The sequence below is a fragment of the Staurois parvus genome, unplaced genomic scaffold, assembly GCF_062004578.1.
Source record: "Staurois parvus isolate SC_StPar_1 unplaced genomic scaffold, SC_StPar_1.0 ptg002753l, whole genome shotgun sequence".
Taxonomy (NCBI): domain Eukaryota; kingdom Metazoa; phylum Chordata; class Amphibia; order Anura; family Ranidae; genus Staurois; species Staurois parvus.
The window spans coordinates 4,153,962-4,181,025 of record NW_028320549.1 but is presented as its reverse complement, the minus strand read 5'-3'; the positions used below and the strand labels follow the sequence as shown (position 1 = coordinate 4,181,025).

Sequence of the window (27,064 nt, the reverse complement as noted above, 5' to 3'; positions counted from 1 at the left end):
CCCATGATGATGTGCCCCCCTTGTCATTCCCCCCCCAGCAAGATCAATCCGCCGTGAAGATGTGCCCCCCTTGTCTTTATTCCCCAGCAAGATCAGTCCCCCATGAAGATCTGCCCCCCTTGTCACTCCCTCCAGCAAGATCTGTCCCCCGTGAAGATGTGCCCCCCTTGTCATTATTCCCCAGCAAAATCAGCCCCCCGTGAAGATGTGCCCCCCTTGTCATTATTTCCCAGCAAAATCATTCCCCCGTGAAGATGTGCCCCCCTTGTCATTCCCCCCAGCAAGATCAGTCCCCCATGAAGATCTGCCCCCCTTGTCACTCCCTCCAGCAAGATCAGTCCCCCGTGAAGATGTGCCCCCCTTGTCATTATTCCCCAGCAAAATCAGTCCCCCGTGAAGATGTGCCCCCCTTGTCATTCCCCCCCAGCAAAATCAGTCCCCCATGAAGATCTGCCCTCCTTGTCATTATTCCCCAGCAAAATCAGTCCCCCATTAAGATATGCCCCCCCTTGTCATTATTCCCCAGCAAAATCAGTCCCCAGCAAAGATGTGCCCCCCTTGTCATTCCCCCCCAGCAAGATCAGTCCCCCGTGAAGATGTGCCCCCCTTGTCATACCCCCCCAGCAAGATCAGTCCCCCATGAAGATGTGCCCCCCTTGTCATTCCCCCCCCAGCAAGATCAATCCGCCGTGAAGATGTGCCCCCCTTGTCATTATTCCCCAGCAAGATCAGTCCCCCATGAAGATCTGCCCCCCTTGTCACTCCCTCTAGCAAGATCAGTCCCCCGTGAAGATCTGCCCCCCTTGTCATTCCCCCCCAGCAAAATCAGTCCCCCGTGAAGATGTGCCCCCCTTGTCATTACCCCCCACCAAGATCAATCCGCCGTGAAGATGTGCCCCCCTTGTCATTATTACCCAGCAAGATCAGTCCCCCGTGAAGATCTGCCCCCCTTGTCATTCCCCCCCAGCAAAATCAGTCCCCCGTGAAGATGTGCCCCCCTTGTCATTACCCCCCACCAAGATCAATCCGCCGTGAAGATGTGCCCCCCTTGTCATTATTACCCAGCAAGATCAGTCCCCCGTGAAGATCTGCCCCCCTTGTCATTCCCCCCCAGCAAGATCAGTCCCCCATGAAGATCTGCCCCCCTTGTCATTATTCACCAGCAAAATCATTCCCCCGTGAAGATGTGCCCCCCTTCTCATTACCCCCCTCACCCCAGGATCAGTACCCCGTGAAGATCTGCCCCCCCCCCCCCCCATTGACGCAAACATCACCCCCTGGCAATAAGCTCAGTCTCCCTTGATGCAAATCCCCACCCCCATGTGACTGGTACCCACGTGTAACTGCACCACCAAAACATGTTATGGGCCCCCAATATCACTGATCCCCCCACATGTGACTGTACTTGCCATGTCACCCCCCCAGCAGCTTGGCGACATTAGGAACGTCAGCAGCAGCAGCAGTGATCCGATGCATGTGACTCCTGTACTTGCAATCCAGCATGAAAGGATCCAGCATGAAAGGAGTTAACACTTTCTCAGAGCGAGATCGCTGATCGTCTGCTTATGCCTGAAACTGGCACATGCGCAGATACAGCAAGGGGGGCAGATGCTCACGGGACACACATCTTCATGCTCCCTCTGACGCTAAGCTTTCGGTCACCAAGGCAACCAGCCTACCCCGCCCTTCCTCCAGACGATTGGTTCTTTTCTGCAATGTGCCGCTTTCCACTTGTGTTCCGATGCTGAGCACCGCCTCTGATTGGACAGCTGCTGCAAACTCGCCACCTGAGCTCAGCTTGATCGCCTTGCACGAAAGCCAATGGTAGAGCGGGGTGGGCGGGATGATGCGGCTGCGGGAGGGGCTTAGTTTGACAGCCAGGAGGTGTGTAGCACGAGGGAGCGGTGACACCGGGCAAGAGAGTGGGAAGCGCTGCCGGCTGTGAGGTCAGGTACATGTCCGCCTCTTGTCCTACTATTATACGTGTCTGTTTACAGATCCTAGGCGCTGTGGGTGTACAGGAGCTGATATGCTATTCTACGGGGGGGGGGGGAAATTCCAGGGGTGATTAACCTGTTGATTGCTGGAGCTGGGGAGGCATTGTATGCAATTGGAGGGTGTATGTGTGACCTGCACAGTACAGTGATCATAACAATGGAATCCCGCAACATGTGAGCGCTGGGCAGGAACCCCCTGAAGTTGTGGATCCATATACTGCTCTGGTTATTCATGACACATTCATGTGGGAAAGAATGGAACTCCTAAATCTGACAAACCATTGTCTGTGCTCATCCAGCAGTATGCAACACGCAATCAAAAAATGTTGCATATTGCAGGTTACACGCGATTAGAATATAGCACAAAAAATACTGCTTTTGAAGCGATCATATGATAAATTATTTATTTCAGGTACTTATATAGTGCCGTCAGTACAGTGAAGGAAATGCGTATTTGATCCCCTGCCGATTTTGAATATTTGCCCACTCACAAAGAAATGATCAGTCTAAAAATCGAATGTTCGGTGTATTGTAACACTGAGAGACAGGATAGCAACACAAAATTCAAAAGAAATGCATGTCTAACAAATGATGCACTGATTTGCATGTTCATGAGGGAAAAAAGTATTTGATCCCCTTTACAAAACATGACTTAGTACTTGGTGGCAAATCCCTTGTTGGCAATCACAGAGGTCAGACGTTTCCTGTTTTTTCCTTACATTGGCGGTCAGTAGTAAGAATGTCCCTTACATTGGTTGTCCGTGGTAAGAATGTCCCTTACATTGGTTGTCAGTGGTAAGAATGTCCCTTACATTGGTTGTCAGTGGAAAAAAAATGTCCCTTACATTGGTTGTCAGTGGTAAGAATGTCCCTTACATTGGTTGTCAGTGGTAAGAATGTCCCTTACACTGGTTGTCAGTGGTAAGAATGTCCCTTACATTGGTGGCCAGTGGGATGAATGGTGCTTACATTTGTGGTCAATGGGAAGCATGTCCCTTATAATGGTGCCCAAAAGGAAGGATGCTCCTTAAATTGGTAGTCAGTAAAAAGCATGCTCCTTACATTGGCGGCCATCAGGAAGAATGTTCCTTACATTGGTGGTCAATGGGAAGGATGCTCCGTATATTGGTGGTCAATGGGAAGGATAATCCGTATATTTGTGGTTAATTGGAAGGATGCTCTGTATATTGGTGGTCAATGGGAAGGATATTCCATATATTAGTGGTCAGTGGGAAGGACATTCCATATATTGGTGGTCAATGGGAAGGACGTTCCATACATTGGTGGTCAGTGGGAAGGACGTTCCATACATTGGTGGTCAGTGGGAAGGACGTTCCATACATTGGTGGCCAGTGGGAAGGACGTTCCATACATTGGTGGCCAGTGGGAAGGACGTTCCATACATTGGTGGCCAGTGGGAAGGACGTTCCATACATTGGTGGCCAGTGGGAAGGACGTTCCATACATTGGTGGCCAGTGGGAAGGACGTTCCATACATTGGTGGCCAGTGGGAAGGACGTTCCATACATTGGTGGCCAGTGGGAAGGACGTTCCATACATTGGTGGCCAGTGGGAAGGACGTTCCATACATTGGTGGCCAGTGGGAAGGACGTTCCATACATTGGTGGCCAGTGGGAAGGACGTTCCATACATTGGTGGCCAGTGGGAAGGACGTTCCATACATTGGTGGCCAGTGGGAAGGACGTTCCATACATTGGTGGCCAGTGGGAAGGACGTTCCATACATTGGTGGCCAGTGGGAAGGACGTTCCATACATTGGTGGTCAGTGGGAAGGATCTTCCATACATTGGTGGTCAGTGGGAAGGATCTTCCATACATTGGTGGTCAGTGGGAATAATGCTTCTTACAGTGCTGTTCAGTAGCCACCCTTTCAGACAGCAAAAAAATGATGGGTGTCCTTCTGCTGGTTCTGGTGCTGGCCCCATCAAATGGGTGGTCAATCAGCCACAGCTCAAGGAACCCCTAGCAACCTTTGGAGGAGCCTTGAGTTGAGAATGGCAGCATCCACTATCTGGTCTGATCGTAGAAAACTAAAATCTGATTGGCTTCTTTAGGTTGTTATTATTATTATTATACAGTATTTATAAAGCGCCAATAGTTCGCTCAGCGCTGTACATTACAAAGTGGGACAGAACATGTGACAGAACAATAACAATACAATGCAAAACATGAGGGGATCGAGGGCCCTGCTCTTTCGAGCTTACAATCTAGGAGGTTATAGCACACATTGTTTATTAAATACGCTTCAAACCTCCAGAAGAAATGTTCCAGTAGGGTTATGATGCATATGTGCTGCTTTGCATGTCATCAAAAAGTCTTTAATTACTATTATTTTATGCTTTTAGGTCTACCTCCCTCAAAGAAATGGATTTGCTATTATATCTGGCTGGCTTGCTGGTCCTCTTTCTACTGTGGATTAAAGCAAAGGGCTTTGAGTATGTCATAGTCCACCACCGATGGATCTTTGTCTGCCTCTTCCTTCTTCCTCTGTCTGTTGTCTTTGATCTCTATTATTATGTCAGAGCATGGCTGGTGTTTAAGATGTGCAGCGCCCCAAAGCTCCATGACCGCCGGGTTAAGGAGATTCAAAAACAGGTGAGATATTCTGGCTTCTTACTGTTCATTTATTAGTTCAGGATTTGCTAAAATACCAGCTTCTTAGAGCAACTGTTGCTATCCATAGGCTTCTGTAGCTGGGTGACGCATGATCAGCCCTAAGGCTGGTGACACTACCACTAGTGATCCTGCCACTGACAATTTGGCAAAACCACAGGTGGTAGGATTGCTGTTTTGACCCTATGGGATCGTTCACTCTGTAGCCAAGGTAGTGAGAAGTTGCTGCCATTGCTAGCAATGGAGATTCAGCAGTGTTCATGCTAGCAAAAGAGCAATATCTTGTTGCATCTGTGTACAGAGGGATTGAATCCATAGGGACACACAGACGGTCTTTTTTGGAGATTATGCTGCTGGCAATTTTTCTCTAGCAGCAGAATTGTCTTTGTGTCATCAGTATAACTTGTATGTGGTCGCCTGTATGATGGAGTGATACAAATGAATGGAGATTGGGGCTCATTTTTATAATAGAGAGCAGATACCATTATCCGCTCTCAGCTGGCACTGCAGTGTTTACTGCACCTGCATTTTACTGGTCATTCATAAAATGTAGGCTGGAGATTGTGGTGTCAAGTGGAGTGTCATGTGATTGGACTGATCACATTTATAAAGCTCACCGCTTCTCTTAATAAATGTGCATTTTTTTTTTTCAACTGTTGTTATGGCCATGGTAAATCCAAACTGCTCCCCTATACTTGTGTCCCTGAGTTTCAGCACTAACAGACTGTAATGGGTCATTTTTACAATAAAGCATTGTTGCCCGAATGCCAGGGGCATGAGAGGTGACTGATATGTCATTTCTCTAGGTCAAAGGAACAAAGTCACAAGATATTCTGATGAGAGCAAGATAAAAACTTATTTATGGAATGAAACATGTTTATGACATCTAGTAACCTCACATTAGGTGATAAAAACCTGTTTAAGAACATCTAAGGTAGAAATCCTTAAGTCTGGGGGAGATGAAAAGAGGTTTTGGGGTAGATAAGAAGCAAAAGTGTGACTTTTCAGATAACTAATATGGTGGCTCTGTTATCCTCATGGAACCCTTCTGCTAGCTCCTCCTGTGGTGGGTGTGGCACCGCCCACTATTGGACAGCTTCCAGAAAATGGGTTTACAAGGCGGAGGTCCGGGCAAGACCAGTAGAAGCCCCCCCTTAGTGGCCAGTGGATTCTCTAACGCTGGGCTATATGGGCTAATCGACTGGTTGCGCCTACGACTTCTCCGTGACCCCCTGAGCAGTTTGGTTTCCGATGGGATTTGTTCCTCCCAGCTTCTAACATAGCTTTGGTAATGTATTAATTCTATGCTGTGATGCTGTCAAATGATGTTTCTATTTCATGCTGTAATTCTTCCACTCTTACTGGTGTGTGTTATTATGCAGATTGTGATGACTATAAGATATATCCTCCTGTGTGCCGTGTGATAATAAAAGTGGAGGTTTTGACAGTGCAAGAATTTTGCAGTTGGATTCTGTTATTTCTTGGAGTGTCGGGTGAATGCTATGATGTGCCAGGGCAGGTGTTCATTTGGTAGAGGGTCTTTCACATGTGTAGAATATGTAGTGGTTTAAATGCTGATAAAAAGTACCTGCATGACTACATGTTGATTGTGTGCGTGCATAGGACTTGCTTTTAGTTATTGCACCGAGTATTTTTTATTACACAGACACTGGATTTTGTGTTCATGGCTGTGCGGTTAGCACTGTTGTCAACATGCAAACTTGTGCAGAAGGTGCCATTGATGAACGCTGAACTTCTCTCGATGGTTTGTTCGTAGTTCACAGTGTTTTCTCATCATACGGATACAAACAGTTGCTCATAACCACAGTACAATCCAATAAACAGTTGAGCAGATATGTGGGAGACACAAACATTTGAGACCTAACAGAAAAATGTATATGGTGTCATCAAAATGACCTCAGCATTACACATAATTCAGTCCTCCAGTAAACCATACTGCGGTGGAACAGTCACATGTTGTGTCCACTGGACATGTTCAACTCATATTTGCTCTTGTAAGATCTCCAAAGCATGCGGCTATTGGTTTGACCTCCAGTATACAGCAGCTGTAATCCTAAAGGAAACTTGGCTAGCATGGTCAACAAGGCCCTAATTTAGTAAATCCATGGCTGAAGCTTCAGGAGGGTAGTAAAGATGATGATATGAAGAAACACGATTTATGCCATCCTCCAGGGGCCAAGCCGGAAAACGGGGAAGGAGAAAAAGTCTAAGAAGAGGAGATCCAATGCAAGAGAAAAGAAACAGAGAAAAGGAGAAGAATCAGGGGAACATAAAGCATGGTATGGGGAGGAAGAAAGGGAGGTAATGCAAAAATAGCTGTCTAGCTGGGTTTTCCATTTGCCGCTTAAGTCTGATTGGGGTCCATGCAGTCTATCATAGCATACATCCATGCCAGGAGAGCTTCAAGTCCGATATAGGGATTATCCTTGAAACTGGGTATCTGGCATAACAGAGGCATAGTCAGAGATGGATCTGTAATGAAAACAACACGCCCAAGTTTTGTGAAAGGCCTGTACCCTATCTTCTTTGAATTAGCTCCTGCATTTCAGCCACACAATTTAGTCTTCTAAACCACTCAGTTAAAGTTGGAACATGTCTCTGCTTCCATTACACTGGGATACACATTTGAGCAGCATTCACCATATGCATTGCAAACAACTTGGCATATGAATATTCCATCACAGAAGACTGATGAAGTAGGTATTGGAGTGATGAAAAGTCTAAAGTATAGCTTGTGATGTTGAGAACATTAGTCCAATATGTCTGTAGGTCGGGGCATTGCCACTATATGTTGAGCATTATACCCTGACAGTGGTTAGGAGTCTGAGAGAAGACTTTGTGCAGAAAATCAGGTGTTCTGTACCATCTGGAGTATACCTTGTAGTTGCATGGAAACATTAAGAGAGCCCTTATGTATTGTGGTAAACACTCTATCCCATTCCTAATCAGAAAGCACCATACCTTTTTCAGCCTCCCATTTCTGCCTTGCCGATATAGATTTAGTGGGTAAGGCAAGCCATAGATGAATCATGGGTGGAAGGAATGAAAATGACCCAACTTCTCCATCAACACAGTCAGTGTTGATGGGGGAATGCTTTCCTTTGCAATATTGTCTTCTGCCGATGGGGAGCCTCCCTTGCTGGCAGAACATAATGATTACTGCTAGAGGCTATAGCCACCAGTGGTAGTTGCAGCTAAAAATCCGACAGGTTGGTTATATCAACCTTACAATCTGCCTCCCCTTAGATGGATCAAATCTCGGCCAGTCCCTGGTGAACCAGCCGAGATTTGATCCATCTATGACCGGCATCTAAGTCATGAATCAGCATAGAGTAGATGGTCAATACCAAATGGTGTTGTGGAGTTTGGGAATCTCTTTGTTTTTCAAAGGAAGTGTTTGGTTTGCAGTATGCTCCATTGACTCTGGGGTGGTTTAGAAAGTAACGTATCTGCAGACAGGTCCACAGAGGAAATTGCTGCTTACAAAGGTCTCAAATTTTGTTGCAGTAGAAAGGTGTCATGGACAAAAAAATGATCAGCCCAAGGAGTCGCAATAAACCTACACTGCTGCGGAAAGTCAGCATGTTGTCCTGGAGGAAAGTCTGGGTTGGCCAATAGAGGAGTCATAAGGCCAGGTGGCAAAATGTTTTTTTTTTTTATTTTGGATAGAATGGAAGGGGATTAGAAACCTGTCAGTTTTTATTGCTGTCTGTGTCCCCATTGGGTAGATTCACCCTCTATATTTGTCCTGTGACCCTTTTGGTTTTGGGACAGGAAGTGAAGGAAAAACGCCTCTATGGGACAATTAATGTCAAAATTAAACTGGCAGGAGTTATAACCCTCCCTTACTCTGTACAAAATTTTTAAAAAGTATAGAAAAAAGTCCTACTTTAAGCCTACCATACACGGATTGAAGTTTGACTGATTCCTGCTAAAGATGCTGGGTCAAAAATTGTCAGCTGAACATTGATTGCATCCAACCAGATGCAGTCACTGTTAGGGTATTCAGGCAGCCGCAAGTGTTGGCTGTCTGAATACAGTAGCCAGCTGGGAAGATTCCTTTATTCTGACTGAAAGGAATCTATTAGGAATCTACCAGATTTCTCTTGTTCAGCCAATAGGCTGATCCAGAGAAGTCTACACGTGTATGGCCAGCCCTACTAATGATTGTTCTTGCAAACATTCTACATCACTGGCATCTGTTCAACCCTTGCAATAATGGCATAGAGGACCATTATGATCATAGTCTCTTCTTCTAAAAATACCGGTTGCCCAGCTATTATGTGTCACTAGTTTAAAGCCTCAGTTTTATACTGCTGGACTCATGGAGCATATTCTTTGTATGTGAACCTCCCTGTTGAATGACTTAAAACGTATGAAAGTACCTTTCTCATTCTGCTCAATCTCATAGATCAGCGGTCTCTATACTTTCTAAAGAAAGGGCCAGTTTACTGTCCTTCAGACCTTACAGGAGCAGGGCTGTGCTCATTGGGAGTAAACCATGCCCAAATTGTGGTAATAGGGGAAGAAATAGTTCCTATCAGTAGAAGGAATAGTACCCCATTTTTGTTGTCAGTGGAAGGAATTATTCCCCATCATTGATGTCAGTGAGAGGAATAATGCCTAATTGTTGGTGTCAGTGGAAGGGATAGTGCCCCATTTTTGGTGTCAGTGGCAGGGATAATGCATCAAGGGTCAGATAAAGGCAAGCAAAGGGTTTGGAGACCACTGTCAGACCTTTGGGTAGCACCTTTTCACAATCTCTAGGGTTAGATGGGAAGGTTGGGGAGATATCTTTCCATCACATTCAGCCCACGACAAGACTTGGGGGTGGAGTGCATATCTGGCAAATCAGCAGGTATTTCTCTGTACTTGCAAGGTCTTTAAATGGTTAAAACATGGGAAAATTGCATGCATTGTGTAGAGGTGCACTGCATATGGTTGTATGTTTATGTTGCCCTGACATTATTAATATTATTATTATACAGGATTTATATAGCGCCAACAGGTTGCTCAGCACTTTACAATATAACGGGAGACAATACAGCAACAATACAGTTCAATACAAGAGGGTTAGGAGGGCCCTGCTCCTTGGAGCTTACAATCTAGGAGATATACGTTTATGCGTGCCTATATGAATAATAACTGACCTGCCAGGAGCGGACCCTGCAAGAATTTTTACAAGTTTGTGTTTTTCTAGAAAAATCGGGTAAAAGATTAAAAGAAAAAAAAAATCTGGGACATGGTATAGAGGGGGTGAGGGATTAAACCAGAACTAAATTATTATTATTTTTTTTTTGTAATTTGGGATAGGGTAAGGGACGGTTATAACTCTTTTCAGTTTCTTTTCTGCCCATTGGGGAGATTTCCTTTCACTTCCTTCCTATAGCCAAAATAGGAAGTGTGAAGAAATCCCTTCAAAGTGATGGAGTCCATGGTTGTCACTATAAGGGCTCATGCACACTGCAGCTGCTAAACTGACGTTCCGGAGCTGTTCAGCATTTGTTTCAGGAGCCCCTGAACTCTCCTTAATGTTTTCCTATGTGTCCATGTACACTGTCATTTACAGGCAATTGAGTTTACAGTCATTTTTTTTTTTTTAACACCCCAAACTTGCAATCAGGAGTAGATTTTACCACTTGTAACCGTGTGTAAACGTAAACTGCGTTTAGAAGCGTTTTTTAACTGTTCCATATCCAGATGCTGTCCGGAGCCTTTTTTCATAGTCCGAAATGCATGCAAAGCGTTTTCCATGTAATCAAATGGACCCGGGACACCAGCGCAGTCAGTTCCAGGTTTCGCGTGAAGAAAAAATTGGTAGAACACGCTGCATTATGCTCATGATGGGATCCATAGTGAATACAACCAGAAAAGACAGGTCACCTCAACACATACTACTCTCTCTGCTTCTACTCTTTCTAGTCCTCTCAAAATGTCTGAAAAAGTAAATTGTTTACTATTTTTCAGTGCATTCTGGGCATTTGGGAAGGTCTCCTGAGGTTATCTTTTAAAAACACTTCTAAACGCAAACGCACATAAACGCGGTATGCAAACGTGGCTAAACTGACGTTTTTTAACCTACGTTTTCCAGCAGTCAGTTTCCAACGTTCAGAAGAGTGTTCCAAATGCCCCGTGTACATGAGCCCTAACTAGTGTCCTCATGGGCAGTTATTATAGATATATATATTTTTTTTAATCCTAATAGTAACAACCACTGTCCTCTCACCTGGTGCATGTAAGTATAGCAACAGAAGGCTGTTTTTAGATGTAGGATATAAAAAAATATGTAATCATAAACTTTGTAAAATCTGGACAGTATATTATATGTACATTTTGGCATTATGTTAATTACTCAAAAAAAATCGGTAGTAGTGACCAGTTTTGTTCCTATTGTTTTTCTAGGTACGTCAGTGGAAAGCCGACGGAGCAAAGAAGTTCATGTGTACAGGGAGGCCAGGTTGGCTGACTGTATCTCTGAGGGTTGGGAAGTACAAGAACACTCATAAGAATATCATGATCAACCTTATGGATATCTTAGAGGTGGACACCAAGAGACAGGTACAACCCAAAGATGAGGATAATTACCTATACTTGGTTTTAAAACACTTTGTTGGGAGTACAAATATTCCTACTGAGTTTTCAAATTGGCAAACCATATTCGTTTTGGTGACCTTTTTTTTAAAGCTGAACTCCGGGAAAAGAAAAATCATCCCTTGCAGTTGGTCTTCCCCTGCTATGCAAGTGTTAAATGCTTGCTTATGTCTGGCGAAATGGAAAAAGCGGTTTTACTTACCCATTCATCCACTCCCCTAGGCTCTTGCTTGCTGCAAGTCTGGTCTTCTTCTTCCCTATGCTCCGGTGGATGCCCTCTGACATAAATAAGACTGTTGCAGGTCCCTTATACCTGTAGTGGATATGAGATGCCAGGAATAGTCCACTGCCGGAGCATAGGGGACCCCTGTGTGCCAGAGGATTGGGTAAGTCAGGGGTGCTCAACCCTTGGCCCCTGGTCCACATGTGGCCCTTGGAGCCCTCTGATGTGGCCTTTGACCTCATACTAAGTGCAGGAGTGTTGGTTCATTTTCAGAAAGTGCACCACACCTGTAAGATATATTAGAAGTCTATGGCAAAGCGTAGCTAACCCACAGGAAAGCCCCAGGTGCACTGCGCTGCACTCTCGGGGTGGGATTTACCCGCACCATACTCCAGGGGCCTCCATGTCACATTTTACCCTTGGACAGGAGGGGCAGCATATACAGGAACCGATTCTCTCCATTTTCTGCCTGCAACCATTGAATGCCGACTTCTCCTCCTCTCCCTACTGCTGGTATTCAGTGGCTGTAGGAGGAAAATGTTCATTATGCTATTTAAAATAAAACGATTCAACACCAAATCACTTAAAGTGTTACTAAACCCAGGACCCTGCATTCACTATATCTGGTCTCTCCGGACCCTGCATTCACTATATCTGGTCTCTCCGGACCCTGCATTCACTATATCTGGTCTTCCCGGACCCTGCATTCACTATATCTGGTCCCCCACAGTACACACAACATGGAAATGAAATTATTTTAGTAAATATAAACTGCTAAATACCTTTTCTGATCAGCAGTTAGAGCAGTCTTGTGACTTCTATCAGTGTCCAGCAGAGCACTGGTTAAAGCTCTTGGGTGGAGTTTTCATTTTGCTCTTAGATGATGCAGAACCCCTGACCTCTAGACAGTGCTGATTGGCCCTGTGCTGATCACATGCACCCTCCCAAGAAAAAAAAAAAACCTGTCTAGAAATGCACACCAAACTGAGCATGTGCAGAGTGATTCCACACCATATGTCTTATCAGGAGATAGGAGGGGGGTACTGGAAGAAGGGGAGGATCAGAGAAGTCAGGATCAAACAGCATTTTTCACAATGCAGAGGATTAACCCCTTAGGTTCTACTGTGAGTATATCAAGCATATATAGAAAAAGTAACTCGGCGAGCGCTCAATACAAATAAGCGACTATGCACAGTAAAAGGGAACCATAAAACCTTCCAAATAACACATATAATCAGGGTAAGTGCAGCGCTAAACACATAAAGATATGAAGAGTTCTTCAATGAATCAGTATAAATCATATATGCATGAAAAAAGTTCTAAAACAATGGAGCTCAATGTGACTTCACATGTTTCCTCAAAGAGATAGGTGAGAGGCAAGGTGATGGGTCTGCGCGTGCTCGCACCATCACGTGATTGAGCTCCCCCTGGTGACCACTGTACCACACTGAAGAGCCTGCACCCATGTCCTTAAAGGGGACCTCCGGTTTATTATATCTCGATAACATCTGCTTATCCTGTGTCGATCCTGTTCTCCTATGCTGAGAGGGACCCATTGGCAGACCTCCACTATACCATACACTGCGCATTACCATTGCGCGTCCGGTGAGTGTGCATTTTACCCATCACCTTGCCTCTCACCTATCTCTTTGAGGAAACATGTGAAGTCACATTGAGCTCCATTGTTTTAGAACTTTTTCATGCATATATGATTTATACTGATTCATTGAAGAACTCTTCATATCTTTATGTGTTTAGTGCTGCACTTACCCTGATTATAAGTATATCAAGCATGCTTTACTGCATATACAGACTGATTTTACTGTTGTGGGTTTAGTAACGGGGCCCCATGCTCTTCAATAGGACGAGTACACCTGGGGTAAGTAAAAATGCGTTTCCAGTTCCCTAGACATAAATGAGAATTTAAAGCTAAACCCTGGGCACAAAAGCTTTCATTTAGGTATAATACTCAATAGCCACAAATTATACAAATCTACCCTGTGTACCAGTTGCCTTTACAAACCCAGGTATTACCTTGTAAAAGTAGTGGTGACATCACTGTGTTGTACATAGCCTGTGCAGACAGCAGAGCTGTGGGAGGGATTCATCAGGCTCCACCCACTGCAGGCTGCCTGCAGATAACTACAAGAGTGGGCGGAGACGAGACCAGTCACCCTGCACAAGGAGAGAGAGCAGCAGTGACCGGTCTTTATTACAGGAAGCTCCTGCAAGGCAAGGTTTCACACTGGATTACTACACAGATCTGGAAGAAATATGCAAAGAATACAAGAATTCAAGTAAGAATACAAGACGAATGTATTTACATAATATTTGTTGCTCCCCGGGGTTCGGCTTTAACCCTTGCTGTGTGGGCACAGCCCGCTGTAACGGAGTTTTTACTTGTCTCGGAGTTGGGCTTTAAGACTTGCTAGCAGAATGGGGTGAGTGATTAAAGTATAGGGTTAAAACCACTGTCAATTTATTTTTTGTCCCTTTTGGGGAGGTTTCCCTTCACTTCCTGTTCCAGAGATACAACAGGAAGTGAGAGGAAATCTTTATGAAATGCTACAAAGTATGCTTCCAAAGAAATTAAAAAGCAGACACTGGTGTATGTCTAGTCACATTGCATATTTGTTCTCTGAATTTTGTGTTTGCCTATAGTTCTCCTTGAGTGAATTATATACTCTCATTTCTTCTCTGTAGGTTGTTCGCGTGGAACCATTAGCGAACATGGGTCAGGTGACTGCCCTGCTTAATTCTATTGGTTGGACCCTTCCTGTACTGCCAGAACTTGATGACCTGACCGTTGGTAAAAAAAACACTTTTTAATTTATTCAGGTCAATCTCTTTTGGTGCCTTACTTGTCATGTAATTTAGGTAGTACAAGGTCATGTGATTCATTACCGTTTAAAGGGTTGGTTCACTTAGGTACATGCATTTGTGTGTTAGGAACATGCAAGTGTTTTTTAAAAAAAATTTTTTTATCGTTTTGTGCCTAAATTTATTGGGCTAATTTCACATTGATCCGTAGCAAAAATGCACTAAAAACACCTGTGTTTTTGCCGCATTTGCAGTGCGTTTTACACAGGACATGTGACCTGAAAATTGCATCAAAAACACAACACAGGTGTGTTTTTGATGCGTTTCTGAAATTTTTCCATATATTTCAATGGTAGGTTAGTTTTTGGTCTGGGTTTTTTTTATTTTACCGCACCAAAAAATGCAGCAAACAAGATTTTACTAAACGCAGTGGACCTGCAATGGATCAGTGCGAAGAGTTCTATAGGATTACATGGTCACAGGATCAGTGTGAAAGCAGCCTAAGGCTAGGTTCACACCTATGCAGCTTAAATTTGATCTGTTTCTGCAGTGCATTTTGCAGCGTTTTGCAGTTTGTTTGTTTTTCTTGTTGCTAGGCAGATTTAAAATGCAAAATGCGGCAAAAACGCACTACATGCTTTTCTGCAGCATTTCCATTGAAGTCTATAGAACCAAAAACACAACTTTTTGCATTCAAAAAAAAGTCGCTGACCCTTTCCAAAAATGCACCGGGTGAAAACGAGATGTGAACATGTCTATGAGGCATGGAGGAGCTCAGCTATGAGGAAAGATTAGAGGAACTGAATTTATTCTCTCTTGAGAAGAGGAGATTAAGGGGGGATATGATCTCCATATATAATACATAAGGGGGGATATGATCTCCATGTATAAATACATCAGTGGTTCATATAGTGAACTCGGTGTTGAGCTATTCACCCTGAGGTCATCACAAAGGAAAAGGGGGCACTCTTTATGTCTGGAGGCAAAGAAATGTAATCTCCAAACACGGAAAGGTTTCTTCACAGTGAGAGCTGTGAAAATGTGGAATAGACTCCCTCAATAGTTGGTTCTGGCCAGCTCAGTGGATTGCTTTAAAAAAGTCCTGGATTCTTTCTTAGATACACAGAATATAACTGCATACTAGCATTTATAGGTAAAGTTGATCCAGGGAATATCCGATTGCCTCTCGGGGGATCAGGAAGGAATTTTTTTCCCAGCAGGAGCAAATTGGATCGTGCTTTGCTGGGTTTTTTTGTTTGCCTTCCTCTGGATCAACTGTGGGTATAGGATTATAACATTTTATTTTTTCTATGGTTGAACTAGATGGACTTTTGTCTTATTTCAGCCAGACCAACTATGTAACTATGTCTAATAGGAAATCATGTTAAATGGACTGTAGTGCGTTTCTGGAAAACGCTGTGGAAAACGCTTAAGTGTGAACCCAGGGAAGACAATGTGTTTTAAGCGTGTCTTACATGCATTTTTACTGCTTGTTTTCCCAATTCTCCCTGCAAACACATATGAAATCATGAGCATGTGACTCAAAGCACACTAACTACAATGTGTATTGCGTGTATCTGTGTTTTCAATGAGTTACTATTGACATTAATGTTACATGTGTTTTTCAAGAAAAGCACAAAAGGTGCAGCATGCATGATTTTCAAAAACGCACCACATTGTAGTGTAACGCACAGCGCACTAATTTTATAGATTTTAATGGAAACAATTTTTCCTCCAGAAGCTTAGCACTTAATACATTAGTTGTGGGATGCAGGGGGAAGGGGCCCAGCTGTATCGTATGTTTGAAATCTACAGAATGATCAGACTCTATGGATATTCCAGATTCAACTTTCACCTAATGGGCTCATCTGGCATATACTGCCTCTGAGATGGATGTTGCATAATGTGATAAACATGGAAAAAAGCTTATTTGCATATTCAGCAGAGATTAAATTAAAACACTCCGTTTTAATTTGCTTGGTCAACATCTCGGCAGTCATAATGCAACCGGTAAAAAAAAAAAAAATCCCACAAACATGTTCAGATTGCTGTACAATTCTGTTGGAAACATTGTGGAATTTGTATATTTTGGGTGAACTGACCCTGCCAGATTCTAAAAGTAATCTGTTTTTTTTAGGTGGTCTTATTATGGGAACTGGAATCGAGTCTTCATCACATAACTATGGGCTTTTCCAACACATCTGCTTGGCTTATGAGCTTGTCTTGGCTGATGGAAGCCTTGTCCGTTGTACACCAGTAAGACCAATCCTTTGCTACTTTTTTTTTATTCAAATGTATTCATTTAATATGTAACATATCTGTACTGGATGTGGCTTGAATGACTGTATATAAATACAGTCATATGACTGTAGGTACACCTGATTTGAAATTTTTGACCTCCTTTCAACATAATTGAACAGGAAAATATTAGATCTTCATTCAGACAGTGTCTAAAGGAGACATACATTAGTAGTCACAAGAAAAATTTGCCGCCTTGATCTTTGATTCAAACAAAATTTCAAAAGAAGGATTTGCTAGTGTGCTTTGGATAATTGTGTTGAATGTTAATGTAAAGTTGACTTCAAGCTGCTTAGGCTCTAAGGCAGCAAAGTACCCTCAAACCATAATATTCCCATCACCATTCTTCACAGTTGGCATGAAGGTCTTCTCCTGAAATGCTGTCTTCAGTTTGCAACAAACATGTCTACTTTTTCTCTGGCCTGTTTGTTTTTAAATCGGGTACATTTTTACTAAAAGAGAAGTGTGGGAATAGAAAATAAACATTTATACTTCTCTAGATGGCTGCAGCAGTGATCCAGTGCTGCAGCTATCCTCCACCGGCTCCACATTGAAAACTGAGCAATCAAAGACTTCTGGTCACTCAGTTCTCGGGTCCGCTGGAGCACCAAGCTGTGCAGGGGGCGCAACCGGCTAGCTCAGGATTTCAACAGCCCACCAGCTGCCGGTAAGGTAACTGAGCAGATCCCAACATTATTGTCAGGATCCCTGCAGAGCCTGGACTGTCTCTATGATGTCAGCTGAGAGCAGGCTTAAGCCCAAAGTAAGTGCACTCCTGTGACTCATAGGGGAAGTACAGCCAAAAGAGCTTTGGCCACACTTCTCCTTTTTAAACTGTTTTCCTGGTTTACAGACAAAACCAACAATTCCCCTATCCACACACTGTCCTCCAATCCTAAAACTAGCAAAACAGAAAAACATACAAAAACATGTTGGTAAGAAAAAAGAAAGTGACAACATGGGAACTCATACTGTATGTGCCTTTTGTCTGTAGTCAGCAACAAAATGGACATCTGTTATTACATTGGTATTAGCAATCTAGAGCATATACCCTTCAATGACATAACGTCACAGAGGTGGTGAAAAGGAAATAAATAAACCATACTATCCTAATACCCAGTCTGACCACAGGAATCAGAATCAGGACAAAGAAGTCAATTGCACTCAGCATTTAGTGCAGGTCCTCTCTAAGGTTTTGAAAGGGCTTAACATTACAGCCTATGTGCAACTAATATCCGATTATATAATATCCTGAGCTATCCAAAAGGTAGAATTTGTTACTTTCTGAAGATCTGGGAGGTTATAATTGTCCCAAAGAAGAGTAAAAATAGTGAAACCTTCATATTCCCGTAAACATCACAACATTGCCCATTGATCAGCACTATGGGGTTGATTTACTAAAGACACATAGACTGTGCACCCTGCAAAGTGAAGTTGCACCCTGCAAGTGCAGTTGCTCCAGAGCAGGGGTCTCCAAACTATGGCCCACCAGGTGTTGAGGAACTGCAAGTCCCATGAGGCCTTACAAGACTCTTCTATCCATAGGCAAGACTCCCAGAGGCATGATGGGACTTGTAGTACTTCAACAGCTGAAGGGCCATAGTTTAGAGACCCCTGCTCAAGAGCTTAGTAAATCAGGTAAAGTATGCAAGGAAAAAAAAACTGCATATTTGCTTGCACATGATTGAAGGATGGAAGTCAGCAAAATGTCTGCTCATTTACTAAGCTTTGGAGAAACTGCTCTTGTAGAGTGCAACTGCATGTTGCAAAGTGCACACTCTTTTTGCCTTTAATAAATCAACCCCATTGTTTCATGGCCTGGTCTTTGTTTAGTTACTCAATGGCAAACTGTAGTCTTCCTCTAATGTTCTTTTTTTGGACAACAGGTTTTTTCCTGGTACACCTCTCATGCAGGTTAAATTGGTGCAGCTTCTTTCTGATTGTAGATGCATGCACTTTGACACCAACCTGCAGATCCCATGATGAAATTTTGGTGTTCTTGGAGATTTATTTTAACATCAAACCATAAGCTCTTTGCTTGAATTTACTGGGCCTGCCAGTCCTGAACAAATTAATTGTTGCTTGAAATCTATGCCACTTGTATTTTCCTTACAGCGGAATGACTTTTAAATAGGCATCCACAACCACCTTTCTGAAGGCCTTAAGAGAGCTCTTTTGATCTTGGCATTGTGACACCACACGTTAATACCAAAAAGACCAGAACCTAGATGTCTGGGGTTTAAATAAGACAGATTCCGCCTGCATACTCCATAACCTGGGTCTCGTCATTGATTCTAATTTCATTATGTTTATATATTTTTTTTTTTCAGACTGAGAACTCTGATCTCTTTTATGCTGTGCCATGGTCCTGTGGGACTCTGGGATTCTTGGTAGCTGCTGAGATAAAGATCGTCCCATCCAAAAAGTATGTGAAGCTACATTATACGCCAGTGAGGGGCCTGGAGAAGATCTGTGAGAAGTTTTCCAGAGAGTCACAGAAGAAAGAGAACTACTTTGTGGAAGGTTTGGTTTACTCTGTAGATGAGGCTGTCATTATGACTGGGGTCCTGACCGATGATGCTGAGCCAGGTCAGGTAAGTGATCGTCTGATTTGTCACATTTGTTTCAAAATCTATTTCTTCATTGCATCATCATTGAGGTTTTACCTTTTTTTTTGTTCTCTGTGTTATTCACAGAAATGTGTTTTTTTTTACATTTAAAGGTGAATAGAATTGGAAACTATTGGAAACCCTGGTTCTTCCGCCATGTGGAATCTTTCCTAAAGAATAACCAAAGTGGAACAGAGTACATACCACTAAGACATTACTATCACAGACACACACGGAGCATTTTCTGGGAACTGCAGGTGCGTTTCACACTCTGCTAATGCAAAAAGGTCTACATAGTACTTTGTATGAGTTTAGATTGTCTAATAGGGGTATAGGAATGGGTATGGGAGAACTAATAGTAGAATATGTATGGAAGAGCCAAGAGTGGTACGGGTATGGAAGAGATGACAGTGGTAAGGGTATGGAAGAGATGACAGTGGTAAGGGTATGGAGGGGCTGACAGTGGTACGGGTATGGAGGGGCTGACAGTGTTACGGGTATGGAGGGGCTGACAGTGTTACGGGTATGGAGGGGCTGACAGTGTTACGGGTATGGAGGGGCTGACAGTGGTACGGGTATGGAGGGGCTGACAGTGGTACGGGTACGGAGGGGCTGACAGTGGTACGGGTACGGAGGGGCTGACAGTGGTACGGGTACGGAGGGGCTGACAGTGGTATGGGTACGGAGGTATGGACAGTGGTACGGGTACGGAGGAGTCGACCGTGGTACGGGTACGGAGGAGTCGACCGTGGTACGGGTATGGACTGGCTGACCGTGGTACGGGTACGGAGGAGTCGATAGTGGTATTGAATATGGAAGAACTAATAATGGCGGGAGTATGGAAGAACTAATAATGGCGGGAGTAAGAAAGAACTGATATTGCTATGGAAGAAGTATTAGTGCTCAAGTAATCTTTAGTGGATATTCTTTAACCACCTGACCTCCCAGAAGATTTACCCCTTTCATGACCAGGCTATTTTTTGCGATATGGCACTGAGTTACTTTAACTGAAAATTGCACGGTCATGCAATGCTGTATATAAATGAAATTTGTCATTTTTTTTTCCACAAACAGAGCTTCCTTTTAGTGGTATTTGATCACCCCTGGATTTTTTATTTTTTGCGCTATAAAGGAAAAAAAACATTTAAAAATAAAAAACAAAACAATAATTTTTACTTTCTGCTATAAAACATATCCAATAAAAAAAAATTTAAAAATCAAATTTCTTCATAAATTTAAGCTAAAATGTATTCTGCTACATATTTTTGGTAAAAATCCCAATAAGGGTATATTGATTGGTTTGCACAAAAGTTATAGCGTCTACAAATGGCGATATATATACTGGAATTTTTTTTTTTTTTCTTTTAATTCGTAATGGCAGTGATCAGCGACTTATAGCGGGACTGCAATATTGTGGCGAACAGTCTGACACTAACTGATACTTTGTGGGAACCAGTGACACCAATACAGTGATCAGTGCTAAAACTATACACTGTCACTGTATTAATGACACTGGCTGGGAAGGGGTAAAACATCTAGGACGATCAAAGGGTTAATTCTGTGCCCAGCCAGTTTGTATGTTTACTGTGTACTGTTTTTACTAGGCAATCTGCTAGATTTTATTCCTGAATAAAATCTAGCGGATTGCCATTGACATAACACAGTTCTGCCTTGTTTACCTAGGCAGAGTTGTGTTATGTCAGTCTCCTTGGCGATTAACAGGTGCCGGCGCTGATCCATTGGCCAGCACCTGTTGATTGGCTTCTGCTTTGTACATTCACAGCAGCAGCAGGCATGCACCCCCAAGTGGCAGAAGTGCAGTCACTTTTATATACGTGATTTTGCATAGAATGTCCGTCCTGTTTATTGATGCCCTGGCAAAAACATTGGGGTTGATGTACTAAACCTGGAGAGTGCAAAATCTGGTGCAGCTGTGCATAGAAACCAATGAGCTTCCAGGTTTTTTTTTTATTTTGTCAAAGCTTAATTGAACAAGCTGAAGTTAGAAGCTGATTGGCTACCATGCGCAGCTGCAGCAGATTTTGCATGCTCCAGTTTTAGTAAATCAGCCCTAAAGTTACCCTAACAGGAAGCAAGGAAGAATCATTGATGGGACACAAATAGCAATAAAAAAAAAAACCAGCCGACTGTCCTAGCCTTCTGTTTTTAAGGTTTTTCTTACTGTCTGTATCCATCTTGGAGACTCTCCCATTTCGATAGATGACATTTTTATTTGTCATTAACATTCTTCTTTTCTGATTGTAGGACATTATTCCTTTTGGTAATCACCCATTGTTCCGTTACCTGTTTGGCTGGATGGTTCCACCAAAAATTTCCTTGTTGAAGCTCACACAGGGAGAAACCATCCGAAAGTTGTATGAACAGCATCATGTGGTGCAGGACATGCTTGTACCAATGAAATGTCTACAGAAATCCATTGAGGCTTTCCACAATGAGATCAAGGTGTGTATGAAGAAGACCATTGTAAATGGAACCCCAACGCACCTTGCTCACAGTGCACTAGGGTGCCATTGCATGGATTTGCACAAAAATGGTGTGTGCGGTCTTAAAAAAAAAAAATGTAGGTTGACACACATCAATCAACACATCACATGGTGTGAATGAGCCTTAAGAGGGTCATCAACATGCTTACACTAAACACAAAAAAAAAAAATTGACAAAATTTCAGTTCCTTAAAAAGCATTTGTGTCGTACACCTATACAGTATCATCTTCTTTTTTTTCTTTTTTTTTTTCTTTTTATGCAGGTGTACCCACTTTGGCTTTGCCCTTTCATCCTACCCAGTCATCCTGGCATGGTGCATCCCAAGGGCAATGAGGCAGAGCTGTATGTAGATATCGGAGCATATGGTGAACCAAAGACAAAACACTTTGATGCCAAAGCCTCTATGCGGCACTTAGAGAAGTTTGTCCGAGATGTTCATGGGTAAGCTAATTGTCTGGTTGCTGCAAGCATTAAGATCATGAAATGTATTATGTATATGCAATATACAATATGACACAACCAAACATACATCAACCCATGCCATAGCAAGCAATAAATACCATCTCCCTCTTTCAAAAAAAATTAATAAAAATGTTTATGAAATATATATATTTAAAATTTATTAGACACACACTTGCCATATTATATTTTCTTTTGGCCAGTCACATGATGCACTGGGGCTGATTTGCTAAAACTGGATAGTGTAAAATCTGGCGCAGCTGTGCATAGAAATCAATCAGCTTGCTGTTTCTTTTGTCAAAGCTTACTTGATCAAGCTGAAGTTAGAAGCTGATTGGCTACCATGCACAGCTGCACCAGATTGTGCACTCTCCAGTTTTAGTAAATCAACCTCACTGGGTCCTCTTTTGTCTCCTTGTGTTGGCTAGTCTTTTGATAGTTTTCCTGGTTGAGCGAGGGTTATTCAACCTGAAAGACTGAGAACATCTATTAACCCCCCCTGGCGGTATTCCTGAGTGTAGCTCGGGATTAACTTTCAGTACCAAAAGCGGTAACCCTGAGCTATACTCGGGATTACACTGCAGCATTGCTCAGGGATTCCCTCTTGCACTTACCTTGTCCTGCGGTCCCGCTAGGTCCCCCCTGCAGCATCCCCAGCCATCTCCTCTGGTCGATGCTGGCATCCGTCTTCTGGGTTCCGTTCCCTGCGAGCGTCGGGATGTACGGGGGACAGAACCGGCAGGAAATTAAAAATTTTTAAAAGTGCCATTTACTCAATACACTAAAATCACACAGTATAACATTACTGTATCAAACCATTTCACATACATTTTGTCCCGAGTGCTTTGTCCTGTGCCCTGCCTGCATTTTTACTGTTCTTTCTGCCTGGAAACTTAGAAATGTCCATGGCGTCCAAAAAGCGTCCCTTTTAGGTCAAAAGCAGTTTTAGACCAGCTAGAGAACAGCGATAGTAAACTAGAACCACTTGCAGAATTGAGTGATAATGATTCGTGGGGAAATTCGTCATCAGACACTGAAAACGATTTTGCGACCAAGCTCAGTGATGTGCGAACTTGGCGCTCATTTACAAATTTCAGTGTTTTTGGTTTGATTAAATTATTGAATTAAAATTATTATTATTTTTTATGATTATTTATTATATTATTATTTATGATTTCGTGTTTAAAATTTTATCATACCCGGGATGTTTACTAGACTCTTATTCGCACAGATTTCAGTGAGTTATTCCTAAGAATTACAGGCCTACAATAAAAAAACAACATATTTCCATGCAAAAAAATTTACCGCTTTTGAGCACAGAAATATTGACATAATCAGGCTGCTAGGGAGGTTAATGAAGAAGAGGTGGTTTGGGCGGACAGCTCTGGATTGAAGGCAAGTACCATTAAGTGGGGGGGCTTTCTTTTTTTATATTGCCTAGAGTTAATCTAAAGGATAAGTTCATGTTTCGTAACATGTTACACCCATATTTGGGGTGTAACATGCTACAATAAGACTGGCCCTCGCTCCCATGCTTTGACAGCTAGTGGGGCATCTTCTCCACCCTCGCTAGCTGTCAAGTTTTAAAAAAGAAACGAGTTTGTGCGGGGCTCCGTCCACCTGGCCGTGTCACTTATTCATAGAGTTCTGTGAATGAGAGATTACAAGTCCCAACAGCCTTAGCGGGTGTCAGCTTGTAGTCCTCAATGAACTATCACGGTGCTATGTAACGCCGTGGTAGTTCATTCATTCTTCCTGGCAGTATATCTGATTGCTCGTACATATCCTATAAGTAAGCAGATATACTGACAGATCTGTAGGAGGCCTGCATAACATCAGCGATCTGCTGATTGCTAGTGCAATGCTTTACAGGCTCCTGCAAACAAATAATAAAATGCACATTTTGTTTACAGGTAACAAAAATGTGCATTTGTTATTTTTTTATTAAAATGTGAACTTCTCTTTTAACCACCTTCCGTCCGGCCGTTGTATATTAACGGCCAGACGGTTGCAGTGCAGGGGCGGGTGGCCGTTTATAAACGGCCTCCCCGTCCCCTGCTTGGGAGCGCGCAGCACCGCGATCTGGTGCCCGCTGTGTCCTCCGGACACAGTGGAACACTGATCGTCATATGGTCCCAATCATGTTATCACTGATTGGCCAATCAGTGATCACATGCAGAGTAGTAAGCAAGATGTCACTTCTGCCATGCTTACTACGTGTGAAATCTGTGAATGATCACAGAGGTCACATGGTACAAGGCTATTCACAACAGCCTTGTACCATGTGACAAGCTGTGACCAATTACAGCTCACACAGTATTTCTCAATGGCTGCAAGAATGCAGCCAGAGAGAAGGAGAAATGATTACTTTTGCAGCCTTTATGGGTGTAAAAGCAATCAGTATAAGGAAAAAAAAAAATCTTCATCACCCTCCACAAGTAGTACAGTGTCACCATGGTGACACTGTACTGCTAGGGTGACAGTATGTAAAAAAAAAAAACAACTAATATAAAAATGTAAAACAAAAAGTTTAAAAAGTATAATTTTTGTTATAAACTAATATTTTTTTTTTTCACTAAAAAGATAACGGAATAAATATTGGCCAAGATTTTTGATGAAATATTATTTATTTGCAAAATTTTATAAGAAAAACACTTTTTTTTTTCCAAATTTTTTGACTTTTTCATTTACATAGCAAAAAAAATAAAAATCCCAGTGGTGAATAAATACCACCAAAATAAAGCTTTATCTGTCTCAAAAAAATGCTAAAAAATTCATATGGGTACAGTGTTGCATGACCGCGCAATTGTCATTCAAAGTGTGATAGCACTGAAAGCTGAAAGTTGGCCTGGACAGGAAGGGGGTGAAAGTGTCCGGACTGGAAGTGGTTAAAAGCACTGGAAGCTGCATGTACAGATATTTACAGCTCAGAGTGTAAATCCAGCCTCTGGCCAGCCTTGTGAGAATCTGCCTGTAAATGAAACACTCACTCATTTGTCCATCTTATTTCTGTGCCTTCCTCTTAGTGTGTTCTTTCTCCCTCCAGCTTTCAGATGCTCTATGCAGATTGTTATATGACCCGTGAGGAATTCTGGGAAATGTTTGACGGATCACTGTACCAGAAACTGCGGGACAAACTAAACTGCAAGAACGCATTCCCAGAGGTGTATGACAAGATTTGCAAAGCTGCTCGCCACTGAGAGAGGAATTTTTTTTCTATCAATATATCGTGATTATAAAATCGGACTACTTTTTTTTTTCTCCCTGTTAATCTGCAGAGGACTTGTGCAAGACTTGAAGTCACTTACTGTACCTGTCAACTGTGTTGACATTTGTGAGCAGCTGAGGTTTGGGTAACCGTCCTGTGTGTGAGATTACATGTACAAAGTGTCACAATGAAAAGAAACCTTTAGGGCCCATTTACTGTACATGTATGTGTGTGCATAGAGGGTCATTGTCTGGTGTGTTTTGATGCGTTATTGACAGGCTTTGATGTGTTTCCAATTCTTTTATGAATTAATGATTTGGAGAGGATAGGGTTAATAGCCATTGACCAAGGCTTGTTAATTCCTCCTGATGCACTAAAATGCAGTGAAAAAAAAAATGGACTTACTTTTCAAAATGCACTGCAGCGCAGAACTGGCAACGGGCACTTTTTTAAAAAGCGGAACTTTTAGCACGTTGTAGCATGTGCGTTAAAACACAACAGTGTAAATGGACCCTTATTCCTGAATTTTGTGCTTCAGTTTAACAGTTTTGGGACAGCAGCATGGTCTCGCCAAATGATGGGATATATACGAATCTCTGGATGTGAAAGGCTTCCCTTTCATTAATTATCTTTTTGGCTGTGTGGGATGTTTGAGTTCTTCCTAATCATAATTTTAAACCATTTTTTTTCTCTAATCCAGGGGTCTCCAAACTTCGTAAAGAAAGGGCCAGTTTACGGCCTTTCAGACTTTAGGAGGGCTGGACTGTGGCCAGTGGGAGTCGAAAATGCCCCAGCTTCAGAGAGAGTCCACAATGTCCCAAACTTGATGGTCAGTAGTATTTACAGAATTAGCGCATGTGGTCAGTGGGAGGAATAGTGCCCCATTGTTGGTGTCAGTGGAAGGAATAGTGCCCTATCATTGGTGTCAGTGAGAGGAATTATGCCCTATTGTTGGTGTCAGTGGAAGGAACAGTTCCACATCATTGGTGTCAGAGGGAAGGACGATGCCCCATTGTTGGTGCCAGTGGGAGGAATAGTGCCTCCTAATTGGGAAGGATGATGCCCCATTGTTGGTGTCAGTGAGAGGAATAGTACCCCATCATTGGAGTCAGTGGTTGGAATAGTGCCTCATCATTGGTGTCAGTGGGAGGAATAGTGCCTCCTAATTGGGAAGGATGATGCCCCATTGTTGGTGTCAGTGAGAGGAATAGTACCCCATCATTGGAGTCAGTTGTTGGAATAGTGCCTCAAGGGCCAGACAAAAGCAAGCAAAGGTCCACATCCAGCCCCCAGGCCGCAGTTTGGAGACCACTGCTGTAATCTATAAAATGTAATAAAAAAACAAGAGGATTTGTCCGTAATTCTGTTAAGTTATTTCGCATTTTGAGTTGAGAACTTAAACTACCTTGATATAATGACCTTATTATGCCAATTGGGAATTGTGCCTTCTGTCCCTTACAGCCGGATCCCAAGGGGGATGTTGGTTCTAATTTATAAACCAGCTAGCCAATATGATTTACCTTCTGTTACTGACCACTCAGTCCAAGGTCTGGACCTGGACATTGTTCTTGGACATGGAGCCTTTGCAAGCCTAAATGTGAGGTTTTATTGTATGTAAACCAAATGAAGGCAATGTTTGTATATTTGGAGAAAGTGCCAATGCATTTAATGCTTTAATTAAATAATCTTGTGTATTTAA

General features: G+C 42.8%; 1 protein-coding gene across 2 annotated transcripts; it reads left to right on the top strand.

The window, feature by feature from the left end:
• The first annotated feature begins 1,856 nt into the window (after window positions 1-1,856).
• Window positions 1,857-27,064, top strand: DHCR24 (24-dehydrocholesterol reductase). Of its 2 annotated transcripts, none has more exons than XM_089666614.1 (10): window positions 1,857-1,946; window positions 4,364-4,613; window positions 11,055-11,210; window positions 14,170-14,275; window positions 16,424-16,542; window positions 18,915-19,178; window positions 19,307-19,450; window positions 21,459-21,656; window positions 21,961-22,139; window positions 25,204-27,064. In XM_089666614.1, exons 2-10 carry the CDS (start codon window positions 4,383-4,385, stop codon window positions 25,355-25,357), a joined length of 1,551 nt encoding a protein of 516 aa, XP_089522740.1. In that variant the 5' UTR covers window positions 1,857-1,946; window positions 4,364-4,382; the 3' UTR covers window positions 25,358-27,064. The 2 variants fall into 2 exon arrangements, with proteins under 2 accessions (XP_089522740.1, XP_089522739.1); XM_089666613.1 differs by having other exon boundaries at window positions 1,860-1,951.

Excerpts from the sequence above, each read along its gene's own strand:
- DHCR24 (XM_089666614.1), top strand. The coding sequence starts at position 4,383 with ATGGATTTGCTATTATATCTGGCTGGCTTGCTGGTCCTCTTTCTACTG. Across the intron at positions 14,276-16,423 it reads ACTTGATGACCTGACCGTTG|GTGGTCTTATTATGGGAACT; the intron begins GTAAAAAAAACA and ends TGTTTTTTTTAG. Across the intron at positions 21,657-21,960 it reads CTTTCCACAATGAGATCAAG|GTGTACCCACTTTGGCTTTG; the intron begins GTGTGTATGAAG and ends CTTTTTATGCAG.